Genomic DNA, 25,461 nt, shown 5'->3' with positions numbered 1-25,461 from the left:
TTTTAAGTTGTTCCAATAATTCTGTTTTTAGTGCTGAACTTAAACTTAAATAAACATGTACCTCTAACTTAAAAAAATAAGGTTAGTTTTGAATTTGTTAAAGGTAATAAATTCACTGGGAGCAGTTTCATATATTGTCTGACTATTCAAACTGAGAAAATATAAAGGAAAATCAAATTTGTTTGTAATGTTTGTCAGATGGTTCAACTTAATATCTTAAGTTTTCCCAAGTACAACTGAATCAATATCAAGTTTTGACTAGATTTGACTACAAAAGTTTGTTTTGAATCATTATAAAATTATCTTTTTCAAATTCCGTCAACTTAAAATTTTAGGGCCTCCACTTACTTTTTCTTAAGTTAAAACAAATAGATCTTTTTTACAGTATGTTTTTGTTTACACATGTATGTCCCTGTCTCTGTACACATGTAAAAGTTAAGTGTGTGAATGCTAAAGAAAGAAAACAAAAGAAAGTAAAAAAAAAAAAAAAAAAAAAAAAATCAAATTTGCTTGTTATGTTTGTCAGTGTGACTGAAAAGTTGTTGGTTCAACTTAATATCATGGGCTTTTTGAACGTGTTTTCTTAACAGAATTAGTATAAAGTTTTGATTAGATTTAACTATAAACATTTGTTTGGAATTATTACAAAAATACCTCAGCTTGTCTTAAAAATTTAAAAATTTAGGCCAGCCTACCTAACTTTTCTATGTTAAAACAAATATTTTTTTTTACAGTGTTGGTTTGTCAGTGTGACTGCAGGGTTGTTGGCTCAACTTAATATCTTAACCTCATTGAACATGTTTTCTCAACTGAATTAGTATCAAGTTTAATTGACTAAAAAAAGCTTCTATGTTTTCTAAGATTATAAAATTACCACAACTTGTCTTTTCAAATTCAGTCAACTTATCATTTGAAGGTAGCCACTAATTATTTTCAGTTAAAATAAATAGGTTATTTTTACAGTGTTTGTTTATACATGTATGTCCCTATGTGTCTCTCTACACACCTAACAGTAAGGTGTGTGAATGCTTGTGTGTATCGGCGCATGAACAAGGTACACTCACGCTTTCCTGCACATCAATCCCCCTTAATGACACACACACAAACACACTCTGTGCCAGCCTCCCTGTACACTCGCCTCATCCATCAACAGACCACCATGTCTCTGGAGTCCTGTCCCTCTCGTCAACCGCCGGTCCTGGGCGCAAACTCCCCCCTGGTACGGCCCGGGCACGGTTCCCCGCCTCTGCGGAGACTCCCGAGACTTTATGTCCTTCTTTGTAGCGTGCCGCCGTTTAACCTTGGCAGTGCCATGTGTGACAGGGGGGCACGGGACGAACAGATTGGTTTGGCATGCCTGATCGCTCCAGCCCCCCTCGACTATCTATCTATCCGGGCACGGAAGCAAGGAGAGGAAAAAGGGAGGAAAATGAAAAGGAGGAGGAGGAGGAGGGGGGACCATGTGGCGCTGCCTAGCCCCAGGAAGAGCTCTCGTGCCTGGGCAGCTGGCCCAGACAGACAGCCTCTCTCCCGTTCACCCTCCACAAACACAGGCAGTGTTGTTCGGGCTGACAGCTTTCACATTGCAGGCAGCATCTTTCTGTGTGTGGGTTAAAAGACTGCGTGTCTCCTCAAGGGGTTTAAGAAGTGTTTGTATTTTCCTAGAGGGGGGGTTTACGGAGGAACAGAGTGTGGCGCTGCAAATACAGAAAAACGTATCCTTCATTTTGCCCTTCACTATCTGTCACTACTTTCTGACTTTGCCTGCTCAGGTTTGTTTAGAGTGGGGGATTATGGGTTGGGAGACCCAGACGGTAGGTGAACACATTAACGAACCCACACAATCTCAAACTCACACTACTTCTATTACCCTCTTGGCCCCTGGTGGGGAGTTAAGCACTAACCTGTCTGTCTGTCGCTCAGCTGATATGATAATCCAGATTTGCCGTTGTTGCCCCCGCGGGCCACTGACAACTCTCCTTCATGTACCCATTAATTCTCCATTGACCCCCCCCCCCCCCCCCCCCCCCCACACACACACACACAGAAACACACCCCACCCACAGCAAGGTCAACCATCCATTCACCTCGTCTATTAGCTGCATTTACACTGCAGGCTATGCTAAGACTTGTACTGCACATTAGAATTCTCCACATCAGCAGGTCTCACAGAGAAGTGACTCTTGTCTCTGAATTGATCTGATTCACATGTCATGTCAGTGGAATACCTGAGTTTCTCTTCTCGGTATTAGACATTTAGCAGAGAGGAAGATTCCTGTTCAACACTATAGATTTCGGGTATGATGTTATGAGATCACAGTGGAGGTAGGACGAAGTCACAACCAGGTCTCAAGTCTGAACCAGAGCTGGCAAAAGTAGAGGACAGATACTTGTGAAAAAATAGTCTCTGGGAAAAATCTGTACTGATCCAAGGTCTTCACTCAAGTAAAAGTGAAACAGCACAGACTCTGAAATGTACTGAAAGTATAAAAGTGAAAAGTCATCCTCTGACAGACAGTTCTGCCAGCTAGTTCTATGTAAAGCTAACTGAAGCTCACCTTCTGTCCACGGTTGACTCTCCCTCTGTCTCCTTCCTCTTGTTACACCTTCTTTGTCTTAAGTCTTTCATGTTACTTTTGCCTTGTTACTTTTTTTTTTATCTTGATTTGTCTTCCTTGTCTCACTACATCATTTTTGTCCTGTTACATCTTTTACATTGTTTCTGGTTTATTAGGGTCTCTTCGTCTTGTCATGTATTTTATGTACTTGTGGTCGTGTTACATCTTTTACGTCATTGTTGGCTTGTTAAATTTTTTACGTCTGTTATGTTGCTTATGTCTTGCTACATCTTTTTCATCTTGTTCCATCTTTTTTGTCTCACTACATCTTTTATGTCTTGTGTTGTTATGTCTTTTTGCCTTGTTATGTCTTTTACATTGTTTTTTTTCTTGATACATCTCTTAAGTTGCCTCTTTGTCTTGTTAGATCTTCACGCAGAAAATAAATGTCAAGTAAAGTACAGATACCTTAAAACTTTACTTAAGTACAGTAGTTAAGTATTTGTACTTTATGTTATTTTTATTCTTTAGAGGTCCTCAAAAATGCAGGAAATAAAGTCTCTGAAACTTTTTTTTTTCCAAATCCTCCCTATTTTTCAGGTCTCAAGGTTGCCCAGTATGCTTTCAAGTCATCTCCTCTTGCCTCAAATCATGAATACCTAGTCAAAGTCAAGTTGAGTCTTTTATCAGTGTTAGCTACTTAGCTACAGCTAATGTCTGCACAGCTGATACATTGCACGTGTGCATGATACAACACACAATACACAGTCCTCTGATTGAGTGTTGGCAGTATGCTAATTAATGTACCAATGTACCAACAAAGGCAAAAAAAAGAAGACTGCTAGCTAGCAACCATGAATGTCAGCAGTGCCATTGTTATTCCCCCAAAAATCTGCTCTGTAAATGTTTTCTGAAGGAGAAAATACACTCAGCGTGTTCATCAGGGATTAAGAAAACACACATTTCGTTTTGGTGACAACAGTAAATGTAAATATAGCTTTGTTTTTTCACCCAAAATGTCCCATCGTACCACAAAAGGCAAAATACCATTCATTTGTTTTCCTGCAAAACCTTGGTGATGTAGTGATTACTGCTGCTCTCACTGTTTCTCATGGTTGGTTTGTTTGGTTTGAAATTGGTCACTTATGAAAATTTGTGTGAAGAACTTAACCAAATTTGAACTCTATGAGAAAGTTCCACATATTTACTTTCCTGCTGTGAGCAAATCAACAGATCTTGGCAAGGCCATTAAGATTAATACATTTCTGTCTGAAACTTCACTGTCCTGGTGTGACCGGTCTCATGATAAATTATTTAATGAGTAGATGAAACATCACTCTACCTCCACTCGTATCTTGCATTTCCATGTGCACTAGATCGGGGTCCACATCCACACCAGATACTGACCTGGAACACAGAAGAGAATTACATTCATTAACATTTCAGACCAGGAACAATGCAAGTACGTAACCATACAGATGGTCAAAACTACAAAATTATGAATGTTGATGTCATAGGTCATATTTTTCTCATATTTTGACATTGGACGATGGACCATGTTCGGTGCCCAAGCAGGAAACAATGTGCCTTTGATGTCAAAAAGCAAAAATTAAAGGAGGTTGCAGCTAATGGACTTGGTAGTAGTGACTTTTAAATGAGAGACCGCAGTTGTCATCCTGAACTTTAATTAAGAGTAACCACAATCTTTACCTAACCTAACATTCACCATGCTTTCAGTTACCTAACCCTACCCATACCTTAGCCACAGTGTGTTTGTCATGACCACAGTCTTTCCCTAATTACTGTGTCAGCTGTAAATGTGGACGTTGAGCCAGGCCGTTGAGGGAGCTGAGCTTGATGGCAAAGGTTCTGTTTTACCAGTCAGGGTTCCAACCCTCACTTATGGTAATGAGTTTTGGGTAGTGACCAAAAAAACGGCACAACGGATCAGATACAATCGGCTGAATTGAGATTCTCTCGTGGGATGTCTTGACTCAGCTGTAAAAACAGGGTGAAAAGCTTGGATATGAGACAATCTGAGATCTCACCACCTACCGACTGGCTACAAATATCTATATGCGACGTAGCTGCCCGAAAAAGACAAAACCTACTCCTTCCATTTTTTCAACGACACACTGGGATGTTTTTTTTTTAAAGACTTTGTGTTGCTTCAGCAATGGAGTTTTTATAAACTCTCTAATTCTTTCACCCAGGTTTAGCCGTAAAAGCTGGGAGATTTTCCTCAGTCTCTATTGAGCAAACAGACTTAAGAGCTTGGAGTAGAACTGCTACTCTTTCATGTCAAAAGGAACCAGTTGAGGTGGTGTGGACATCCTGGGTTAGATCCAGAACTCACTGCAGTCATTATATATCTCAAAAGCCCTGGAAACAACTTGGGGTCCCCCAGGAGTTCCTGGAAAGCATTGATGGGGAGAGGGACGTCTGGAATACTGTCACAGACCATTAATCAACCACAATCTTTCTTAACCTAACCTAATCTTATGTTAGCCACAGTTTGTTTGTCATCACCACAGTCTTTCCCTAATTACTGCATAATATCAGCAGTAATGCAGATGTTGTATTTAGTTGTATGGACGTTGTACTGTTGTAGTGAAGAGCCAGAAGTCAAAGCTTGGGATTTATCAATTGATCTACGTTCCAACCCTCATGACCTTTGGGTAGTAGCACCTTGAATTTTGCCTTGTGTATGAATGGTGCTGTATAAATAAAATTGCCTTGCCTTGCCTTGCCTAGTGACCAAAAGAATGAGGTTGCTGAAACAAATGGTGGAAATTTCTTTTGGTGGGTGGCTGAGCTCAACCTTAGACATAGGGTGAGTAGCTCAGATATCTGGAGGGAGCACAGAGTAGAACTGCTGCTCCTTTGTGTCGAAAGGAGTCATTTGAGGTGGTCCAGGCATCTGATTAAGATGCCTCCTGGGCACGTTTTTTTTTTTTTTTTGGAGGCTTTCCGGGTGCGTCCAACTGGCAAGAGACCCTGGGGTAAATCCAGAATTCGCTGGAAGGATTACATATGTCATCTGGTCTGGGAACGCCTCAAGATCCCCCATGGGGAACTAAAAAGTGTCGCTGGGGAGAGGGACATCCGGAATACCCTGCTTAGTCTGCTGCCCCCATTACCCCACCCCAGAATGGATGGATGGACAGTCTTTCCCTAACCTTTCCCTAACTTTAATCATCCAATGTCAGCAATTTTTAAAATTAAATGGAATTCTATTCCAGTGGACTTGAATCATTTGAAACCCAAATGATCTGAGAGTGTAGAGCACATATCAATGTGCAGGTATTGATACATAAAATGTTTCAAACTGATTGTTGGGCTGAAATATACAGTGATACAAGTACACACAGATAGCTCAGTATATATGCACAGCTCAGCTCTTCCTGGAAAGTACACTCAGATGTACTCAGCCTTGTCTAACATGCTTAAAACCTCCAAAATTTTATACCCCTCTTCCTTCTTAGAGGCACACTGACATACAGCACAGTGCGCTCACTCTGCGTGCCCTTCAGTGAGCAGTAAACTAAGCAGTTCATCTGATTAGGACCGTGTAGTGGAGTCTGTGAAATTTCTCCAGCCCTGTAAAGATAGAGTGGAGATTTAAAACCTCGTTACTTTGCCTATAAAGAGACTTTACGAGCAATTAGCAGGCCATGGAGGGACAAGGGAGGAAGGAAGGAGCAAAGGGAGGAAAGATAGATCTCAGGAAGCGCGACAGGATGTGCTGCGCATGGTTGATGTTTCATGTCTTTGTCTAGTGATCTGTATGAGCAGTTTGCCTACTTGGTCTATTAAACTCTTCAATTCAAGCAGTAAATATGACTTAAGTCAGTTCTTCATCAAACTAGCAATAAATCAAGTTACCTCAGGGACTTCACAGGTGGTGATACCAGTAAAACTTTAGCTGATCTGCTTTATATTACATTTTCATTGCAGCTCATGATACTAAGGCAAGACTTTCACGAGTGTTACATAAATCTAGGTCCACTAGAATTGGAGAAAACCAACATGAGTCAAGCAGTTCTCCTTACTGGCCAATAAACCACTTTTCCTGGTCTTGTTTCCGAACTTCTTGAAAGATTTCAGTTGACTAGTCACATGGAGCTTGGCAGTTGTTGTCATGTAATGGTGGAGCACATTAAGTTGGGTGTTGTGATGGACATACTGAACAAATTCCCAAAGATCAAGAAAATCTTTCCTCGTGTCAGTACTGCAGCACCATGCTGTATGCCTGTGGAGAGTCTTTTTAGTCTTGGGAGAGTTGTCTTTACCTGCAAGAGGAACTGAATGTCACTACTTTGGATCAAAAAAGGAGTAAACTAAATTATCGGACAATATAACCAACCAATCTACAAGGAAGAAAGTAGTTTTTAGAGTTACTTTTCTCAGCAGGTAAAGTTGCATTTTTACAAGTTAAAAGTAACGCTACACTGCTGAAGAAACATTTTAGCATTAATTACCAAAATTCTAAATATGAGATTAAATAACACTCTCTAATTTGTTTTTTCAGAATTCTTGGAAGAATAAAAGCTAGGAGATACACAATTTTTCGGTAATAGCCATGATTACCAGGCTTATTTAAAGTGTCTAAAGCTGTCAGCCAAGGGTAATGGGGTATAAACATGACATTTATATTCTTAGTGGAGGAAAAGTACAAAGTGTTCCACATGGAAATACAGTAGTCATGAAAAGTACCAGAAACTTATCACTGTTCCTACATGAATAAATGTACTTTGGTTCATTCTAACTCATGATATGGCTTTGGAAACAGTCAGATTGCTCTAAAATTTAAGCAAACACTAGACAAGGTCACTCAGTAGAGTGAGAAGCACCTACTGCAATGTCACCAACCAGCAGAGACTGTCAGTGACCCAAACACAGGTTGTCAAGATTTCAAACTCTAGCAGTTCTTGATCATTTGCGGCCCCCTGTTATTAGGCCTGGCGGGGATGATAATCTTAACTCAAAGCTCCACATACTTTGTTTTTCAACTTTAAGCAGTTTTGAGAAAGAAGAAAGGTTTGAAGCACTATTCTGGGAAAAGCTGAAAAAAACCTGAGCTTTTATTTTTATTGAATAAAAGTTTTTTAACATTGTGCCAGAGGAGTGCCTGGAACCTTTCTTCTTTTTGGAGCTTTTGTGTACCCTATTAAAGAGTACCTTCATTACACTTGTTTGAACTTCTGAGCACTTAGGACCTTTTTCTTTTCTGCAGTTTGAAGTGTCAACGTCAGACGTTGCCATGCCTGCATGACGTTTGTTGACTCATTCGTGGTGGCACGGCATGATACAGCTTCTAGAACCAGCTGTTGTGATCAGTGAACGGAAGTCGTGAGTTTCTCTACAGAAAATATGGCAGGTCTGAATGGTGTTTGGGTAATGCAGTCGTTTGTCTCACCGCAAGAGGTCGCCAAAAGAGTCCAGTCCAAAATGGGGATCTAATTGATGGAAGAAAGAGGAAGAGGACTGGAATAGAACTCTTTAACGGGTCCTGTGTGTCCTGCTAAAGTGTCCTTGACCAATCCTTTGAACCTCTGCCTGTTCATTCAGAGCAGGTTACTGTGGATAAAAGTGTCAGCTGCATGCTTGAAATGCAAATGCCTTAAGACTGAAGGTGAAGGCGCACTCTGCACCGGTAATACATCATTTATTCATTCCACTAACGTTTTGGTCCAGTTAGACCTTCATCGCAGGCTAAGTGTGTGGGATTTCCTTCTCCCTTGGTCAGGGAAGTTAAATAAGAGCTGAGGGCTGAAGAGGAAGCAGGGGAAATGAAATGCGCGATGGACATGGCTGATTGACAGATAGAGAGGCAGAGACACAAAGAAAAGAGAAAAGGAGGAGGAGGAAGTGCAACACGCTGCAAAAACATCCAACCCAGGGATGGAATTCAGTTTCATCCCAGCTTGGGTTTCAATGCCGTTCGATTACGCTTTTATCCGCATGCTTTTCATTTTTATCACCTCTCCCCGAATGTTTGCTTTTGTTGTCAGTTGTCATCCTGCAAGATGCCCGTTCAATTTCAAAAAGCGCTGTTTCTTTTCATTCAGGATGACAAACTTTATAGCCAAGGATCACAAAAACAAGGTCCACAGGAACACATTTGGTCATACCACCCCAACAGCAGATTGCTTTTAATGTGATGTTTTTAATGTGATTTATGTGAGCTGGCTTCCAGACTCCTGTTCTCTTGTTGCTTTTTACGACTGTTAGGCCACAGGCAAGGCTTAGGCCAGAGCCAACAACTCTGACCACACACATTTACAGCACATGTATGCACAGGCATGTCCATGACCACATAACAATTTTTTTTTACAGGAGCAGGTTGTAACCTTACATATGTGCACACCCGAATACATGAGCGTGTGTCTGCTGCAAGTCATTTTACCTGAAGTAAATAAAATTTCTGCAAAATATGGTTTTCAGAGTTTCAGAGCAGCAATGATTAAATGTGCTGTAAAATAATAATTTGATATTCTACTTGCTAGATACAGCTATAGCCAGACCATATAAAAAATCTGTACTTTATTAAAACTTTCCAGTGTAAGTAAAATGTTAATAAACCTTGAAGGGATAGTTTTACATTTTGGGAAATATGCATTGAGATGAGAAGATTGATATTCATCTCATATCAGTGCATTTAGGTTCAATTAATTAATTGTTGTGGCTAACATGTTAGCTAACAGTTCTCTATATACATACCTACCAGACACAGAACAAAATTAGCATTTATTTGGATTTGTGTCTCTGTCCTTGTGATGCATTTAAGTCAAATATTCACTCTCTTTTAGCTCTGTTTTGGTCACCACCAACCTCTGGGGAAAATATCTGTCTCTTTACCTCCACTACATTCACCAGCTAGTTCCTAACTTTGTGTCTTTTCTGTTTGCTGCTAGGTGTAGTAGAGCCAAAGTTGGCTTATTTGAGCATTTTTTTTTGCTTGAATAAAAAAAACAAAAACAAAAATTGCCTTGTTAACCCTTTTAGATCACATCCCTGGTTATATTGTGCACATATTTACCAATATATGCCAATATATACAAAAATAAATAAATAAATAATAAAAATAAATTAATTAATTGATTAACTGTATTAAAATGCCATCATGTTTTCTTCCTGTAAAAAAAAAAATATGATGCATGCTTATATAGGCTTGAACCAACTAATTTCAACCAATAATATCATGACATCCGCATATCGATCAACATTGATTTTGAGCAGCACAGAGCAAAGATTTATTAGTTTTTGTACTTGTGATAAATCTGTGTCTAATATCCACTACTTGTCTTATAGCTCTGTTTGGTCTCCATCATCATCTTTTGAGTAAAATATCTGGCATTTTAGCTGCTAAATACTCCTCTATGTTCACCCGTTAGTCATTAACTTTGCCTCTCTGGTGTTTAGTGCTGTGTAGGTTATATGCAGTTCATTTATCAGAGCTTTTAACAAGGTAAATGAGATGGTGAGACAGAGCCAAAACAGTAAACTTCTAGGCAGTAAGACCAAACAAATGACCTAAAACAGTAAAAATCTGCGTTAAATTGAGGGAAACTGTAGAGTCGGCTAATGATTCTCTGTGGGTTTGTCAGTATGAGTGATATACTGTACATTGCGTATAGTCATTTGATCCATTGCTCATGTAAAAATATTATGCCGTTCATTTTTGAGTATGAAGCTAGAGTATGAAAAGTGCCCTGAGATAATTCCTATATAAAGAAAATTGTCTTGAAGATAAAAAAAAAAAATGTTCCTTTTTTTGACTCACTGCACTGATCTTAAATTGTCTTTAATAATTAGCTCTTGAGATAACAGTGAGATGTAAAAGAAAACTCAGCTGTCTTAAATGATGAGACTTCAGTAAGCTCAAAATAAGAATCTTATTTCTTCCTCATAAGACAACAGAAGCCAAGGTCTAGGTTGCAGAGTCAGATCACAAGTCTAGTCTTGAGTATGTAACTTTTTAAGTAGTAAGCACTTGGGGCTGTTTCTCTTCTTCTCTAACCCTCCCTCATAGTCTCCCTCACCTTCTCATTTTTTTACAGCACAGGCTGTGGATGATTTGTGCGTTGGAGTCGGTGGTATAAATCAAAAGTGTCTGAGGGTGCGAACCAGCTCATTTGCTATCGGTGGTGAGAGGAAACAAACTAACGGGAGCCTGGGATGCCTTCCTGACCTTCGGGAAGAGTGCAGTCAATTGTATTTAAATGCAGCACATCTGACTGCATCATCTCACAGCAACACAGATCGGACAGGGATGAGTAAGAAGATACAAAGCTGAGAGGTAAAAAAAAACAAAGTTGATAAGGAATCAGAAGATGGAGGAGAGGAGATAAAGAGGGGGAGATACATGATATAAGATAAGATGAAGGCGAGAATGAAGAAGAGATAGCTCTCATGCTGTGAAATATGACATGTGCGGGGAAATGCCATATACTTCCGGCGGCTGTGGGTGTTATTTCTGCCATCGGAACCACTAAACTATCAAGAGATTCATCTATAAAACGGTTCTGCTCCATAAACTCCAGCGCTTACGACTCGAGTTCAATTCAAATGTCTAATTCAAGAAAAACTGGGGCCGAAGTTTCCTGTATTATAGTAAACATAAAACTGATTTATTAGTATCCAGGATACATAACTGCTGCACAGTACATATAATTTTTATCATTTGAGCAAGATTGTGGAAATGACGGCAAAATGGTATCAGGATATAGCCAAAGAATCAAAACAATCAACTCTGTATTTTTTTGACAATATAAATCCGGGATTGATTTATAGATTTAAATCTAGTATGTCAAATGAAAAATAAAAAATAAAGTCAATTAAACTCCCACACATGCTCGTATCACCATATTTACCATGTTCCAACATTGACAATTGAGAGTATAAACTAGCAAATGGTATGAATACAAGTAAGGATCTCTTTCTCTGCTTCCAAAAATTGTTTTACTCTATGTTACTCTTGTCAGATAAATCTATGCAGATTAATCACAATAAAGGGATTATTTGAAGTGGGGTTATATGAGGTTCTTATCAATAGTTGGTGTATTTCCTACAGAGGATGGCAGGTGGTGCTCCCTCAGAAGCAGCATAAGTACTGGTGTAGCAAGCTAAGCAATGAACTGCTGTGGACAGGGTCAGCAACAAAATGTTTTTTAAATATTTTGTTAACTTTACTTTGCCCTCAGATGGCCTTTTCCGGCAAGAAACTGTCATTATGTGAGCCAAATATTGCACTCTACAAGGCCAACAGACACTGGTGCAAAAATTTGAATTTTACCTCACAGAACACAGGGTGTTGTTGGTCTACCACTGCCTCAATCTGTTAGTTTACTGTGTTGGTGTGTGACATTGGCGTTTACAAGATTAATTCTGATTCACCAAAATCACACAATAACACAAACAATCTAACCAAATTGAGGCAGCAATAGATCAGCAACTCCCATGTTTTGAGACGTGAAATCTCTTTGTTGTAAAAACCTGTCTGATGGCAGGTAAAGTGGTGAAAATATTCCAAACATAGTATACACTTAAACTGATGGTCATGTTTTACATAGTGGAGGGGGGGAGGTTTCCATTGGTTATTGAGTGCATTAACTTTTTATTCCAAAAAAGTATGTTGATGGATGAGACTTGGGTAAGCTAAAGATTGTCATTTGCCAAGAAGTAGTTAATATGTAATTCCCCCTAAGTCATAAATTGTCATTTTGACATTTATACATTCACACAGCTTAAACAAGCAAGATATAATGTATTAACCGGTGAGTTAAGGTTTGTTCACATTGGACTGGCTCACTGTTTCCCTTGTTTCCAGTTAGCCCAGTCAAGCTAGGCTCAACATGTCCTGGCTGCAGCTTTATACTTAACCAAGCAGCCAACTCCAGGGCTGAAACATGAAGCCCACGTGAAAAGTGCCAAAGACTGCAGTTCCTCAAATGGCCACTTGAGGATGGCTTCAAAAGTGAGTCAATCCTTATAGACGCAGTTTTTAAATGCCCAACTTTATGGCAGAAATGAACACGTTTACAGCCTGGTACAAAATTCTGTTTTGCTTCCTGTGGCTCATTTTCTTGTTCATGACACTATACGGGGGCTGAATTGTTGTATAAGTCTGCTGTATAAATTATAATTAAAGGTGTGGCCATTTTGAGCGACAGATGGGTACCATCACAGGTGGCTAGCGACTAGATAGCAGCCACCTGAGCTCTCACACTCCTTGTCCATTTTTTGGATTAGCTAGCCAAGTCAAGCACGGCCAAGAGCCACCACACCCTGAGCATCAGAACTGTTTTCAGAAATCTATGATTGATGTCCCTGAGACTAAAGGCTCTACGTTACATGCAGATTTCTGCAAGTTTTCTGAAAGCTTATGGACACAGGCAAAAAAGAGACATGACATGACAAAGAAGGTTTAAACATTCTGAAATATTGCAAACATCTGTCATCAATTATGCAGTGAAAAAAAAAAGTCCTTCCATATGTCAGGCTGTAGACCACCTCTGTCTACAACGTTGCCTCTATTTTTTGCCTCTTTTCAAGAAATACATTATTGGAACCTCCTCCAGTGTTGCCGTGTTCACTGTTGTCAGAAGCTTTTGACTCTTGTTCTTCAGGGTTGACTCTGGTAGACATCTTGCTGCATGCACGGAGGTATGTGAGTAGTAACTGTTATATCTTTTTAAACATACATATCTATTTACATACATAAAGTGAGCATAAATGAGCCTTATATCCAGGGATGGAAGTAACTGATTACAAATACTCAAATTACTCTAATTAAGTAGTTTTTTTGGGGTACTTGTACTTTTATGAGTAGACTTTCAAGCCTATACTTTTCCTGGTACTTAAGTATGTAAGATGTAATGTACTTAATTACTTTTAAATAAAAACTTTTTATCTGCATTTTCCTTGCCAATCAGGTGATGCGCTCACAAAAGGGCCAATGAAAACAACGAAATAAGAACAAAAAACAAAACAAAACACTGTGGCAGCATACATTGGGAGTGAGGAAGTTGAATGATTAATCATAAATCAATGAATTGCCGTTAAGAATGTAAATGCATTCATGTATATTTAATCAACAGTCATGGCAGTAACTGCATCTCTTTTGATATTGTTTTGTCATGTGGAGCCATTTATTTAATAAGACGAATTAAACTTAAACTTTAAATGAGAGAGAGAGAGAAAAAAAAAAGGAAATTAAGAAAAAAATGTGTTTTGTATTTTTAACTATTGATTAAGGAAAACACAAAAGTATTTTTCGAGACAAATACTTTGTACTTTTACTATATATAAATATAAATATATATATATATATACATACATATATATATATATATATATATATATATATATATATATATATATATATATATATATATATATACACATATTACTAACGCCAGTACTTTTACTTGTAATTGAGTAACAGTCTAAACACTGAATGTACGGGCATGAGATTAATTCATCTTTTCATCATTTTTTAAATGCTAAACTCTTGCTTTAACTCCTCAAGGAACAACAGACCCAGTGAATATGGGGGAGTTTGTTCATTCCATAGCAGTATTTCACTGTGAATTAAGTTCTTGTCACCTTGACTTCATATTTCTTGCCATGACTTACGACTTGCATACATCTGTGTGACCGAGGACTACTTGTTATTATCAGCTTTAGTACAAGAATTTAAAAAGAAAGTCCTCTGCCCACCTGCATTCTTGTCCTACCACTCTTATTACTGTTTTGTCCATTTGAGTATCAATGGAGAAGTTACTCTGAACATCAAATCTTTAAGTCCGTATTCATCCAATAATGAGAAAATTAAGTTTAACTGACCAGAAGACTCTGTCCTTGGTCACCCGCTCCTGCAGCAAAGTCCACTTGCGGCCCAGGTCTGTCGAAGCAAAGAGCTGGACACAAAAAAACAGAGAGCAGACCACAGTTAGATAGAAAAACGCACAGCCGAAGCTTGTAGCATTAAATTATAAGGCCTAACCCGAGTCCTATTACCAGCTGTATCCTTTACAATGGAGGATAAATCGAGAGTCTATTTGGAAAAAAAAAAGTTCACCCAATCAAGCTACTGAATTTCATGGTTCACCAAGTTAAGACTGAGCTCAATTAATAATTAATCATAGCAGGTTTGGTGTGTGAGTGCGCCTAATATTTCATGAGCAGCGTGTTTGCAGTCGTGTGTGTGTTGCCTGCTTGTTCGGCATTGATCGCAGCCATAATGAAAGTCTATTGATTCCTGCACACGAGTTATCCTTGATGTCTGAAAAGCACATCGGAGCGTTTCACCACACAAACTTCCTCTGCCACACAAACAAATAGAAACTGTGCAATCCTTTCTCAATGCTCGTCATTGACAGGAATGAAGTGGAATCAACTAATCTTTTCTCACTGAGTCAATGTAAATATACAAGTTTCCTTTATTCAGGTTAATAAAACTTGTAAAATTGTTTTCAGAACACTTCAGAATCTACAAAAACAAATTCTTCTAACTTGGAATGTTTTGACTTGAAATGATGAGTTGGATGAATGTACTGTACAGAGTTCAATCAACTCATTAAATTAAGTTTCTAAAGAAACATGATTAGCATAATAGTAGACCTCCCAGCATGCATTGTTTGAGATTTGAAAGTCTCCTGAGAATCTTCCTTTGTATAGTTCGATGAATATATGTATGATGAAAGCTCACTGTAAAATTATCATACAGAAATTTAGTAGCATCAATTAATCTTCTCTTGCAAATATACAAACATAATTTGTTAAAGATAATTAAACTTCAAATTTCTAGTGTTAGCAGACCACGGCACACTTTTCCACTGAATCCTTTAATTATATTGTGGATTGTAGATGGTGAAATCCATTAATTCCCTGCAATTGTGTGGAGAAACATTCCCACCTTTTTTTGAACTGGAGTTAGTATGATGAAAATATGTTAATATATTATATATGTTAACCTTATTGGATTTTTTTTTTTTCACGTACAACTGAATCTCATAAAACAAATCAGGTTTATATGACTAGATTTGTTTTGAAACATTACATCAACTTGTCTTTTCAAATTCAGACAACTTACATTTTTAAGGCAGCCTGGAGACTAACTTTTTTTTTTTTTTTTGAAGTGAGACTGAAAGTTTCTTTTTACAGTGAGTATTAGCTGTGGAGGCAGTACAGCCTGTACACATACTCCTCATAACAAGCTTTCTCGCTCAGGGTCGTTAGAAAAACAAGTCTTCAGTTATCATACTGATTCACAAATCACATTTCAAATGCACAGTTCTAGCTGTAAAGGAAAAAATGCTACAGCTGACCTTGATAGAAATCTGTCACTGCCCTCACACACCTTCTTAATTTATACATGCCACTCGGAGTCCTCCCATCATCCTCTAGCTAAATGATTTTTTTGTTCTGTTTGAATGGATTCCTCTCTTCCGTCTGCTGCCTGCCCATATGGAACAGATTAAAACCTAATTGAATTTCTTGTTTAATTACGTGTAAATTATTAAAGTTGAGGGGGAGTTGAGCTGACTCAAACTTAGGAACTACTGGTCCTAAATGTTCCACTTCTATGTCTCTGGCTCCTTTTCCACTTTAGAGTACATTTTTCAATTAGGAGGTATGTGACTGTGTTTGAGAGTTTGTTGTAAACTGCTGAATGACAAACAAAATTAATTATTTGATTTGATTTCTTGAATATTGAACCATACATGCTAAAATGGACTTTGTGACAATATTGTTGGTGTCACAGACCTGTATAAGACCAAGGTGTCCTTATTCTATTGATTCTGCACAGAAGCACTAACTCCTATATTTCACCTGGCGTGGCTGCGTCCCATTACGGCTGCGCAACGTCAGAGTCGGAGTTGATTGCAGCCGTTCTACACAATGCTTGTGATTCTACCAGCTTGCAAATCGGCGCGACTCGGAAGCGGCTCTCTGGTCGACTCTGAGTCTATTTTTGACTGTTGCCACATTAATTAGTGCAGAGCAGGTCAAACAGGCAGGAAGTCAGACACAGAAAAGGCAGGGAGAATCCAGTTAATTTTCAAAATAAAAGACTCTGTGCAGACTCACAATCATAAAGACAGACAGAAAAGAAACAATTTAACCACGTAGCCTGCTTATCCATGGTAGAAGCACAAAGAACAAGGAAAGAGGACCCTATCAACAAAATCTGAGCAAGTAAACATAATCAGTCAGGCAAAACGCTCCGCTGCTGAAATGTCTCTGAAACGCTGCTGGTGGGGCCTACAGCTGTGCAGAGGACAGATCAGAACTGTGGCGCGGATGTGCCGTGCTTCGTGGAATCAACTGGTCAGAGGTCAGACATGAGAAAAAAAAAATGTTGATTCCATTTTCTATGTCTGATCTAAACTGTTCATGACCTAAGAACAGGACAAAAAACAGCTTTTGCCAGGCTCGAGCCCTAATCCTAAATTCCTTTTTTTTTTTTTTTTTCATCTCTGATACATATGGGGAAAAAAAGTTTTCCAGGATCAATCTCCCAAGTGTTTTTTGATGTAATGCTCACTTCTGCCACAAGAGGCTGAAGTGCACCATCACCCCATGTTCTATATAGAAATAATAACATTCATGTTTTCTCCAAGGTGAGTTTTAATCTCTCCATGCTCTCTAAACACATGGTACATATACTGTGTTAGCAAGTTATGTAGCATTACTCTCATGTCTTTCTTTTTGCTGCTGGTTTTTGGTGCCAATTAAAATACAATTCTAGCCATCTGTTTTAACAGATGGGAAAAAAAAGTAACTTTGAAAAATGATCCTTGCCAAAACCCTGGTAAAACTTTTTTAAAAAGTTTAAGGAACTTATAAAGGTTATCCTGGCAAAAACTGATTTTCTTTTTTTTTTCTTTTGTTAAGTTTTTCCTAAAAGTCAGGATACAATATAAAGGAGAGAAAACAATTTAGAGCAGACTTAGAAACTGGGTCACCAGAATTTTTTCTCGCTTGCTCTTAGGGCTTCTGTAGTTTTTTTCATTCTTTCAAATTATGTTGTTGGTTTTCTAAAATAACAACAGAATAAGCTAAAATGAAAAAGAAAAATCCAAAAATAACAGACCTCCTCCAGACCTACAAATTAGAAATAACAGAAAAGACAACTGTCTATGGTTTGGGGTTTTTTTTGTTAGTTATTTCCTGGTTTATTTTGTAGCCCTTGTCCACCCTCATGTGTCTTGACTTTACTTCTTGTCTTTTGTCCTGTTCCCATCTTTTTCAAAAACTATTTATCTCACCTGTGTGTGATTAATTCCTTCTCTATTTAGTCCTTGTGTTTCTCTATTTCTGTCAGTTCATCCCGTGTTTCATTTGTTGTTACTTTGGATTTGTTTTTGCCCTCACTGGATTTCTTTTCTTTCTGTTTTTGGACTCTTTTGACCTGCCGACCTTGCACATAAGCTTTTTGTATATTCTGTTTCTTTATTAAAGCCCATTTGAAATGAGTTTGCTTCGCCTGGTCTGCATTCTTGGGTCCTCAATCTTGTTTAGTTTGACACACACTTGACAACAATTCAGTAAATGAACACAAACTAGAAAAACTTTTATGGTTGAAGTTCATCCATGATTCAGAAGTGATAACATTGGTGGCTGAAAGTTGGATAAAACTTGAATAATATAATATAGCAGCCTGTTCTCACCCCCAACACATCAAATACAGCAGCTTGGTCAGTGCCCCTGCGCATCAAACCATGATGCTGTAGGTGACCCTGTTGCGTCATTTCTGGTGATGTCATTTGATGTGCTGTCAAAGTTAGTTGATTGGTTGGGGAGGATGGATGCCTCAAATAAACACAGGACTTTGACCCAGGTGACTGAGCCTTGTGTCCTGTGTTAAACCAAAACTCAACGTTCACTTCTTTTTTCCTCATAAAATTTATGTAAATTACATAAAGTACATATGTTAGTTTACGTAAGTTAACCTATGCGCATATGAGACTTTACGTAACTAAGGTACTTATTTTAACCATATCCAAGACTTTTTCCTAAACCTAACCAAGTAATTTTGTTGCCTAAACATAACCAAGTAGTTTTAAAAGCTGAACGCATTTTAGTTGTTAAATTGACTGCAGAGCTCTATACATTTGAAACATGGGGCCACTGACCAAGTGGCCATATTTGATGTGTCAGGAGTGAGAATGTGTTGAATATATGCATAAGATATACCAAACTGTTATTTTTGTATGTAACTGTATTGTATTGTAAGTTTCCTAAGAAGAGCAACATAATCATCTTTTAATAAGGTCCTCTACTTATTATAATGGCAAAATCAATACAGGCAAAATGCCTGCAAGAGCCTTTGTTGGCAGTATTTAGATTCATATGAAATCATGTCATGATAAAACAAAACAGTACATCTTTATCAAACATCAGTACATCACTGTCAAGTTTACTGTCCTACTTTTTTGTGATTACCATAAACAGTGCCGTTTAGACAGTGCTGGAGATAATTAGTTCCTTCTGTTTCACATCAGTGGTCTTGTTAACAATAACGTCTCCTAAAATTAAGATGACATTTCTTAAAAGTGTGTGTTGCTGACCCTCCCTCCCTGGTGTATTTGGCTTTTCTGAAGCAGAGAAAATGTTGGAATTGATTAGTTCATTATTTGCCAGTGGCAGAAATAGTGAAAGCTGTGTGCTTTAGAGCAGTGGTTGCCAATTTTTGGGCTTGTATCTTGAAAGAATCAAGTCACAAGACGAACAGAAACTTTCCCTCCCCGTTTTATCCCTTAAATATAAGAGCTCTAAGATTTAACATAAGGGCCCCAGGTCAGAAAAAAATGCTGCAAAACGATAGTTAAAAGGTTGGCCAATGCCTCATTTGTTGTGTATTAGTGCCTCATAATTAATGAGAGCACAGCCTTTGAGCAGATCTATATCTATATCGTCTCAATGCCTCCTGGCAAAAAAAAAGGAATACATACATGACAACAGCGTGGTGTCTCAGATGTCATGTTTGCTCAAGGTGTACAGATGTGTTAGAACCAAGAAAGCAATTAGCTGTACTTTGTGACAAAGAGGGCTGGACGGAAAACAGAACCACGTAGCAAAACTATTATCTGCTGCAGCACCTGAAAGATCTCCCTCACGGTATAATTGTTGGTGTTAATTAGCCTAGTTTAACACTTTCAACAACACTGACAGTTTTCCTTAGATGTGAAAACATCACAGTAGTCTTCACTTAGAAGTTTGTGATGAAAATATTAATAAACTTACAAAGAGGTACGATGCATTGAGGTGTATCTTTACTCACTGTTGACAAAAAAAAAAAAAAAAAATGCTGGGTTCAAGGTGCGGTAAGTGTTTCAAGCAGCAAATTATGTTTACAACTAAGTACCATGCTAGCATATTTAGATATTCACACCACAAAATTATGAACGTATTTCTTTGTGATTTTACTTAATAGCAGATGTTGCATGATGTGAAATAGCTTCAATGCAATAAGCTACTTTTTGTTAGCTTGCTGTGCATGTGCATGTGCATGTAGCAATAGCTACTGTTTCAAAATAATATTACCAGCACTTCCAAGTCGTATGATAGTCTCTTAACTTGAAACTAGTTGTAGGGTGGTCACAGTCAATTTCATTTAATTTCTATCACCAAAAATAACATGGCAGTATTGCTAGAAATAAATTTAATGGTGCAATTAATATGACCTGACAGGTTTTAACTAACTTTGTCTTCTTATATTGCCTCATGTCACTTTTATATCTTGCCTTAATGCCTTTCTGTGTCTCATGTACAGCGTATTATCTAAAGGCACTACACAAATAAATGTTTTAAATGCCTGGATTAGCCAAACTGAATTGGAAGGCTAACAGTAAAATTATGACCTAAACTGTCCATTATAAACACCAAAGTTCACTGACCTCCTGGCTCAACTTTGATTCCTAATAAAGTGTTTAGCTAACAAAGGAACTTACAGTGTGTATTTGTGGCATCTTAAGTTTGCAGTCAGTATATTTCAAAGAGCTTCCAACTGACAGCCAAGTGAAATGGTGACATGTTTCCAATATGAGCTGCAATATCAAAGTGTGTGTGTGTGTGTGTGTGTGTGTGTGTGTGTGTGTGTGTGTGTGTGTTTGGATGTGGCCACTGTTCTATTTATTTCACTTGGAGAAGAAGACTTGCCCTACAGCTGTATTGTTGAATGATAAATCACACATCAAGTTTTTCTCTGAGCTCCGTGTTCTGCTGCTGCGTGTGAAAATTGAAATTTAATGCATTGCTGCGCTGACAGCAGAGACGTCTTGCTGCTGTAACATCACTGCTGTCTTGTTGTTCGTTCAGAATATTTATTTCCACATTCCTGTGGCGCCGCTATACCCACCCTGCCCTCCTTGCAGTAGGCCAGGAGCTTGTCTTCCTCCTTTGGGTGGAAGACGAGCGTGTCCGGGGTGAAGGCGATGGACTGCCGCTGGAAGGAGGAACCCTCGTCGGTGCTGATAAACAGCATCTGATCCCTCTCGTTTATGGACGAACCCACCAGCACCACCTGAAAGAGAGGCAGACAGAATGTGAGAGGTGCAATGGTCAAAGGGTAATGTCCTGCAACGTATTCATCGCTCAGTCAGCAGTCTGTGGAAGACCCACAGATGCGACCCTCCTCATATCAATACTTGTGCATATTAATGTCCCTGTTTGCACTGGAAAACTGATGAATTTAAATGCATGCATGGCCACGCACCCACATTTATTCAAAGCCATTCTCTGGGCCATGAGAACTTTCCATCAACCTTACACGCTGCTTAGACCGAGGCGACGCTGTATTGATTATCTATTCAGAGTTTTATAGCTCATAAAGTGAAGGCATTAAACACAGGGCACACCAGGACCTGCCAACCCACCAATCACAATTATGGCCTGGACACCCAGGAGTAAGGCCACCGATGGGGCCGATCGATCAGGACTAATGAACCAGCCGCATTCTTTAGGAGTTTGTGAGAGGTGGGAAACTGTCCAATGAGGTGCTGGTGTTCATCATCATCACGGTGTTGTTTGCACCTGGTCTTTACAGAAAGTCTTTGTTATAGCGTAGTAACCTTACAACTGTTTCTTCAGTCAGCCAGATAATGAAAATCAGTGGCTGACAGCTGTGTTCTGTCTAAACATCTGCTTCATTCTGTCGCCAAGGTTTTAGATTAATGGATGCAAAGCTTAAAGAGATATAAAGTGTAAAACAGGAAAGAAAAGGCAGATTGTAATGATTATTTAAAACATTATTCCTGCTTCTTCTGCATGTACACAAATTAGCATGAATATGTCTACTCACAGAATAAGTGAGATCAAACAAGTGTTTTTGTTTTATTTTCATGCTTTCATTTATTCACAAAAATCTTGATTTATACATGATTCCAAGGAACCACAAGTAGCAAATTTCCATGCCAAAAGTACAATGAATTTGCTATTGTTATTCAAGGGTGAAATATCCACTGGTTGGGGGGAATTCAGCACAACAGCATTTAAATAAGACAGGCATCATCTTTGGGTGCTTATGCCTGAGTTCAGGTGAAACATCCCTGAAAGGAGCAATATGTGGCCATTACGTGTGCAAAACTGAGTATGGCAGTCCAAATAGTAAGTTAGAGCCAAAGACTGTATGTTAAATAGGTTGTAATCCTGTTAATATGTGATCTGTGGTTGCTTCCCCCAACCCCCTCCTCTCTAGACACCACACAGACTGCGGGAACTCCACAGGTGTGCAGGCTGCACGCAACCTCATAAAGTGACAATAACAAGCGACGATGAGTCCTCCACTGTAAGCTGATCAGCTGTCAACTGCCACTTGTCTGTCGATGTAAAGTTATCATGGAAACAAAAGCCCACCGCTCGGAAATAACACACTCTGGACAAAGAGTTAAGTGGCTGCCTGTCTCACTGCCTGCCAAACTCCATTAACATTTTGCTCTGGTTAACAGCTATAAACATCTATGCCCTCTACAAGCTTATTAATGACTTCTTCCGACTCATAAACGGACACTTAATCATTCAGCAAAAATTCCTTGTCACATTCATCACAAACAGACCCCAGACAATTCAGATCGGTAGCCTCACCTCCTCCACTGAAGCGCACAACACTGGAGCCCCCCAGGGCTGTGTGTTCAGCCCCCTCCTGTTCACGCTGCACATCCATGACTGCAATGCCCGAAATAGCGATTTCAAACAACTACGAGACTTCATATTGGGAGGAAATCAACACTCTTGCAGAGCGGTGCCCAGGAAATAATTTACTGCTCAATGTCAGCAAAACCAACCAGCTGATTTTCAGAAAACGGAGGCAAAGACACACGATCTTGTCTACATCAGTGGAGCTGAGATGGTAAGAGCCAAAGAAGGCTCAACAGCTTTTTTTCTCAAGTAAGGTTAAGGGGGCAAAATTCCCATTCTAAGTTCTTGTTCATTTCTAAAGAAGAGCAATTGAAAACATCCTGACTGGAAACATTACAAACTGGCATGGGATGTGCACGGCCCCGGACAGGAAAACTCTACAGCAGGTCATTAAAACTTCCCAGAACATCACTGGTACCCATCTACTACAGGGAAGTTAGATGGCTGTGCAGAGCCCAAAGGATACTGAATATACAACACCCACCCCAGACACAGTCTGTTTGCCCTCTGCCATGAGATACAGAAGTAGCCACTGACATACCAGCAGATTACAGGGGAAACACTGGGAGGTGAGGTACTTGCGAAGAGCCTAACACAAATCAGCCCAGCAGCTCACTTCAGTTCCAACAACTGAGCACACAATTATTACCATCCTGTCATCCTGTTGTAAAATGCTAAATTAACTGATAACTGGTAAACTGATAACTAAGTTGATAAACTAACCGTTCAAACTTGAGCCCCGAGTGCAGGAAATCCATACAAGCAATCATATATCTGTGTGCAAAGATTCAGTTTGAGCAGAAGGAGAGCAAATCTAAGCACAAGCGGGAGCTCTTTGACTGAGAGGGCAGGGTTTTTAGGGAAAGCATTACAAAATCTGAACATGAAATCAATGAGTCATGCTCTCAAATTGAAAGACCACACTCTAAAGATAGGGAAAAAAAAATCCCATATTGGGAAGTTGTTCATCATATATTATCAAACCAGACCCACTCAGTCTGGGTGAACCTGATTTGAATTTTGAATTTAATAAACCTCCTAATAAATAATACTTAAGAATGATTATTTTCTAAACCCTTCCAAACTTTGCTTATTCAGTAATGAATAATTGATGTTACAGGGGAATATATAAGTTTGAAAACAGCTTTCAGACATTTTATTAGTAATTTTATATACAGTTTTATAGCTGCACATTCTAAAAGAGGGAAACCTGACAGAACAATTAGGCATTAAAGTTCATTTGTGAACAAATGCCCCAGGGTCCCAGACTTCCAAGGATCCAAAAGTCATAGTTTTACTGTGTCAGTTGGTCTTTGGTAATTTAATCATTTAATAATTAGTTTGGGATTTGCACCACTAAAATATATCAAGTGGACCCTGTGTGATAACATTATCATATGGTTGTAGAGGGCCTCTGTTTAAAATTTTAAATTTAAAGAGCATTTAATGAAATGACCATAAAATAACCGGCATAAAGAAAATCTAGAGACAGAAACTGGTGTGATCTCTGTGTTTTTATATTCATGTATTCACACAGAGCAATGATTGCTTTAAGAGCAGCCTATTGGCTGCTTTGTGGGCCCCTGGGCCGAAGAATAATGCCATCAACAGTCTCTTCTCTGCACTGCACATAATGGAACTTGACTGCAACTGGGGCCCAGCATCTAATTTTCATCCCCCAAACAGGTTAATCCTGGGCTTTTAACTGCATTTTATAGTCTTCATCTGGATTTATTTGTCAGTGTTTTCGTGTCTAATGTCTCTGAGGTTTCCAACCACACTTCTTGCGATTCTTGTTCTTTCTTCTTGCTCTCTGTCCATTGTCATCATAAAAGCTTCAATTTTAGACAATAACCAGATCTTACTATTTAGAGTTATACTTTTTATTGCAAAGAAGATGATCACAGTCTAGTTCCAGGATGTTTATAACTTGGAAAACATAACTGCAAGGTGTCAGTTAAGAACAGATGTATTTTTTATGATTTTCTCTTCTTGTGTAAATCTGATTTTTCTGGGCTCATGGACGTAAATTATTATTCAATCCTACTTATTGGATGGACATTCAGGGGAAGCAGAAACTCACAGACTGCCTCCTAAAGACATTTTTGACCTTGTTGAGTCTTTGAGCATGTGTCTGTGCTGTACGACTGTAATTGTAAAAAGGAAATAAAAAGAAGCTCCAAAAATATATATATATATACATATATATAAAATCTTCAATTTGTCACATAACCTTGATCCTTGCCACATACTCAACTCTGAGGCTGCAGCTGAGTCATTTTGTTATTGTATTAGATGAATAAAATGAATTTGTATGCATTGAGACACACAAGCTTGCAAGTAAGCAGCACGCACACACACAAATCCTTCTCAGTATTCTCATCATGACCACGTTTAGGCAGCCAGCGTAGCATGCCTCACATCTTGCTGGCTGCACTACTTGAGAGCTGTGTGCGTGTGTGCGTGTGTGTGTGTATGTGTGTGTAACTCTTGCTTGTTCTGAACACACTTCCCTGAGCAACATGGTCAATTAAAGGCCCGGCGTTTGTTTGGCTGCCGGAGGAAGGCCTACAAGGACGAGTGGTGGAGTGGTAAAGTCAGAAGAGCAGGAGGGAAGAGGCACAGAGGAATGAGCTGTTTCTCTTATTGTTCAAGTCTTTCTTTTCATTTATTTGCTGGATTCTGACCGGCCATGTGTGTATTTGCACGTGGGAGCTGCCCAGAGTGTTCGCTGTTGACAGCCAAGCAGATCCAC

The 25,461-nt window shown here is 38.9% G+C and overlaps 1 protein-coding gene across 2 annotated transcripts in view; it reads right to left on the bottom strand.

Annotated features, from left to right (window-relative positions):
• sorcs2 (sortilin-related VPS10 domain containing receptor 2) overlaps positions 1-25,461 on the bottom strand; it is a 441,732-nt gene that overhangs the window by 71,682 nt on the left and 344,589 nt on the right. For both annotated transcript variants that reach the window (XM_084711712.1, XM_084711713.1), the window contains exons 4-6: positions 20,929-21,093; positions 14,409-14,482; positions 3,901-3,965 (exon numbers count right to left, since the gene is read on the bottom strand). In XM_084711712.1, the coding sequence (XP_084567838.1) occupies positions 3,901-3,965; positions 14,409-14,482; positions 20,929-21,093 (304 nt within the window). The remainder of the gene's footprint in view (positions 1-3,900; positions 3,966-14,408; positions 14,483-20,928; positions 21,094-25,461) is intronic.

The sequence above is a fragment of the Lutjanus erythropterus genome, chromosome 23 (genome assembly GCF_056507025.1).
Source record: "Lutjanus erythropterus isolate fLutEry1 chromosome 23, fLutEry1.hap2, whole genome shotgun sequence".
In the NCBI taxonomy this organism is placed as follows: Eukaryota; Metazoa; Chordata; class Actinopteri; order Lutjaniformes; family Lutjanidae; genus Lutjanus; species Lutjanus erythropterus.
The sequence above is the reverse complement of the archived record's forward strand: the minus strand, read 5'-3'. Positions and strand labels throughout refer to the sequence as shown.